This window comes from Condylura cristata, unplaced genomic scaffold (genome assembly GCF_000260355.1).
Source record: "Condylura cristata isolate star-nosed mole 26May11 unplaced genomic scaffold, ConCri1.0 scaffold00058, whole genome shotgun sequence".
Lineage (NCBI taxonomy): Eukaryota > Metazoa > Chordata > Mammalia > Eulipotyphla > Talpidae > Condylura > Condylura cristata.
Window position 1 is genome coordinate 759,446 of NW_004567159.1, and position 1,627 is coordinate 761,072.

The 1,627-nt window shown below is 75.0% G+C and overlaps 1 protein-coding gene across 1 annotated transcript in view; it reads left to right on the forward strand.

Moving 5' to 3' along the window:
- The window catches only part of CFAP74 (cilia and flagella associated protein 74), a 22,930-nt gene that overhangs the window by 6,044 nt on the left and 15,259 nt on the right, over positions 1 to 1,627 (forward strand). The window contains exons 2-5 of the mRNA XM_012734533.1: positions 242 to 314; positions 422 to 565; positions 1,049 to 1,147; positions 1,327 to 1,431. Coding sequence (XP_012589987.1) covers positions 242 to 314; positions 422 to 565; positions 1,049 to 1,147; positions 1,327 to 1,431 — 421 coding nt within the window. The remainder of the gene's footprint in view (positions 1 to 241; positions 315 to 421; positions 566 to 1,048; positions 1,148 to 1,326; positions 1,432 to 1,627) is intronic.

The window sequence follows — 1,627 nt, forward strand, 5'->3', positions numbered from 1 at the left end:
CGCCGCCCCCAGCTTCCCCCCAGCTGCCTCCTTCAGCGTCAGGCTGGAGAAGGGCCCCCGCCTGCGCCTCCTTGGGGGGCTGGAGCCGCCCAGCGTGGTCCCAGCTAGTGCAGGCGCGGGGCCGGACACCTCCGGGTCCAGCCACGTGGGGCCCCGGCACAGGCTGGGGGCTCGGGCTCCGCGGGGCCTCGCGCTGGCCTGCGCCGGGCAGCCACGGCCCACACCCGCTCCTGGCTCCTAGGGAGGGAGGAACCGTGCCCCGAGCTGGAGCCTGGATGTCCCCCTCCCGCCCCTGAGGAGGCGGCGGACGGCTGGTGAGCGGGGGGAGGGGGGCAGCGGCCGCTGCCCACACTGCAGACCCCCGCCCCCACCGGGCTGGGCCAGGGCAGGCCTGCGGGACAGCGGGCTCCTCTGTGTGAAGTCCAGGGGCAGGGCAGGACAGGGGCACCGTCCGGCGGAGGAGGGCCGACGTGCGGAGCCGGCTGCAGACCTGGCGGCAGCGCAGGGCCCTGGGCCACCTGGACCGGCTGCAGGAGGAGAAGGAGCTTTTCGTCCAGGAGACCAGGTGAGCCAGCCGGGCCCGCCAGTGGCCGCCCTGCCAGCCACGGCCAACGCCGCCCCAGCCCAGGTGGTCAGCCCCAGCCCCAGCAGAGGGGCCCCACGCCTCTGTGGGGTGAGGACAGCTGCACTGGCCACCGGCCCCCAGGACCACTGCCCTGGCCTGCGACATCAGCCAGTCACCTGGACCGGCCGCAGACACCGGACACTTCACGGCCGGGTGGCCAGCGAGTCCCGGAGGCAACTTCCACCCCGCGCTGATGGGCTTCGGGCCGCGTCTCCGGACAGGGCCGCCACCGATGTGTCCGCTCTGGGACCCACCCCACGGGCTGTTCTCTCGTCTCCTTTGGGCTGGGGTCACACCCGCCTGCTGCAGGGCGCCGGGGGGCAGCAGGGGCCCATCTGGAGAGACGGGGGTCTGCAGCCCGGGTGGGCGCAGGCAGGCTCCCTGGGGCCGGGGCCCAGGCAACCGCGGACTCCGCCTCCCCAGGAGGGAGCTGCAGGCCAGCCGCCAGAGGATGGAGCGCACCAGGGGGCAGCAGGAGAGGCTGGCGGCCGAGGTGGCCGCAGAGACAGAGGCCAACAACACGTAGGTGCCCGCTCCGGGCGGGGCGGGGCCGTGGGGCGGGCACTGGGCCACCAAGCCAGGTGCCTTCTAGGGGGAGGGGTGGGCAGAGGGGAGCAGCTTCCGCCCACCGTGGCCTGGGGCAAGGCGTGGCTGAGTCGGCGGCCCACAGTGGCACGAGTCCCCTCCCGTGTCCACCCCAGTGCCGCCGTCGGCCACCTCCGCGCAGTGGCCAGACGCCTGAACGCGGAGCTGGACGAGGAGCAGGCCCTGCAGGCCGGACTGCAGGCCGTGCTGGGGGAGAGCACGTGAGTGAGTGGGCTCTGCGCCCCCGCGCCCCTGTTCCTGGGGCTCTGTCCGGGCCGCTGCCAGGCAGAGGCGCCTGCCCGCTTCACTCCCAAGCCACTCATGCGCTGAGCGGGCCTGACCGCGGGCGGTTGCCCGGCCCAGAGTGACCGCCCGGCTCGGGCCCAGCTGGGCACTACAGGGCCTCGGCCCCAGGAG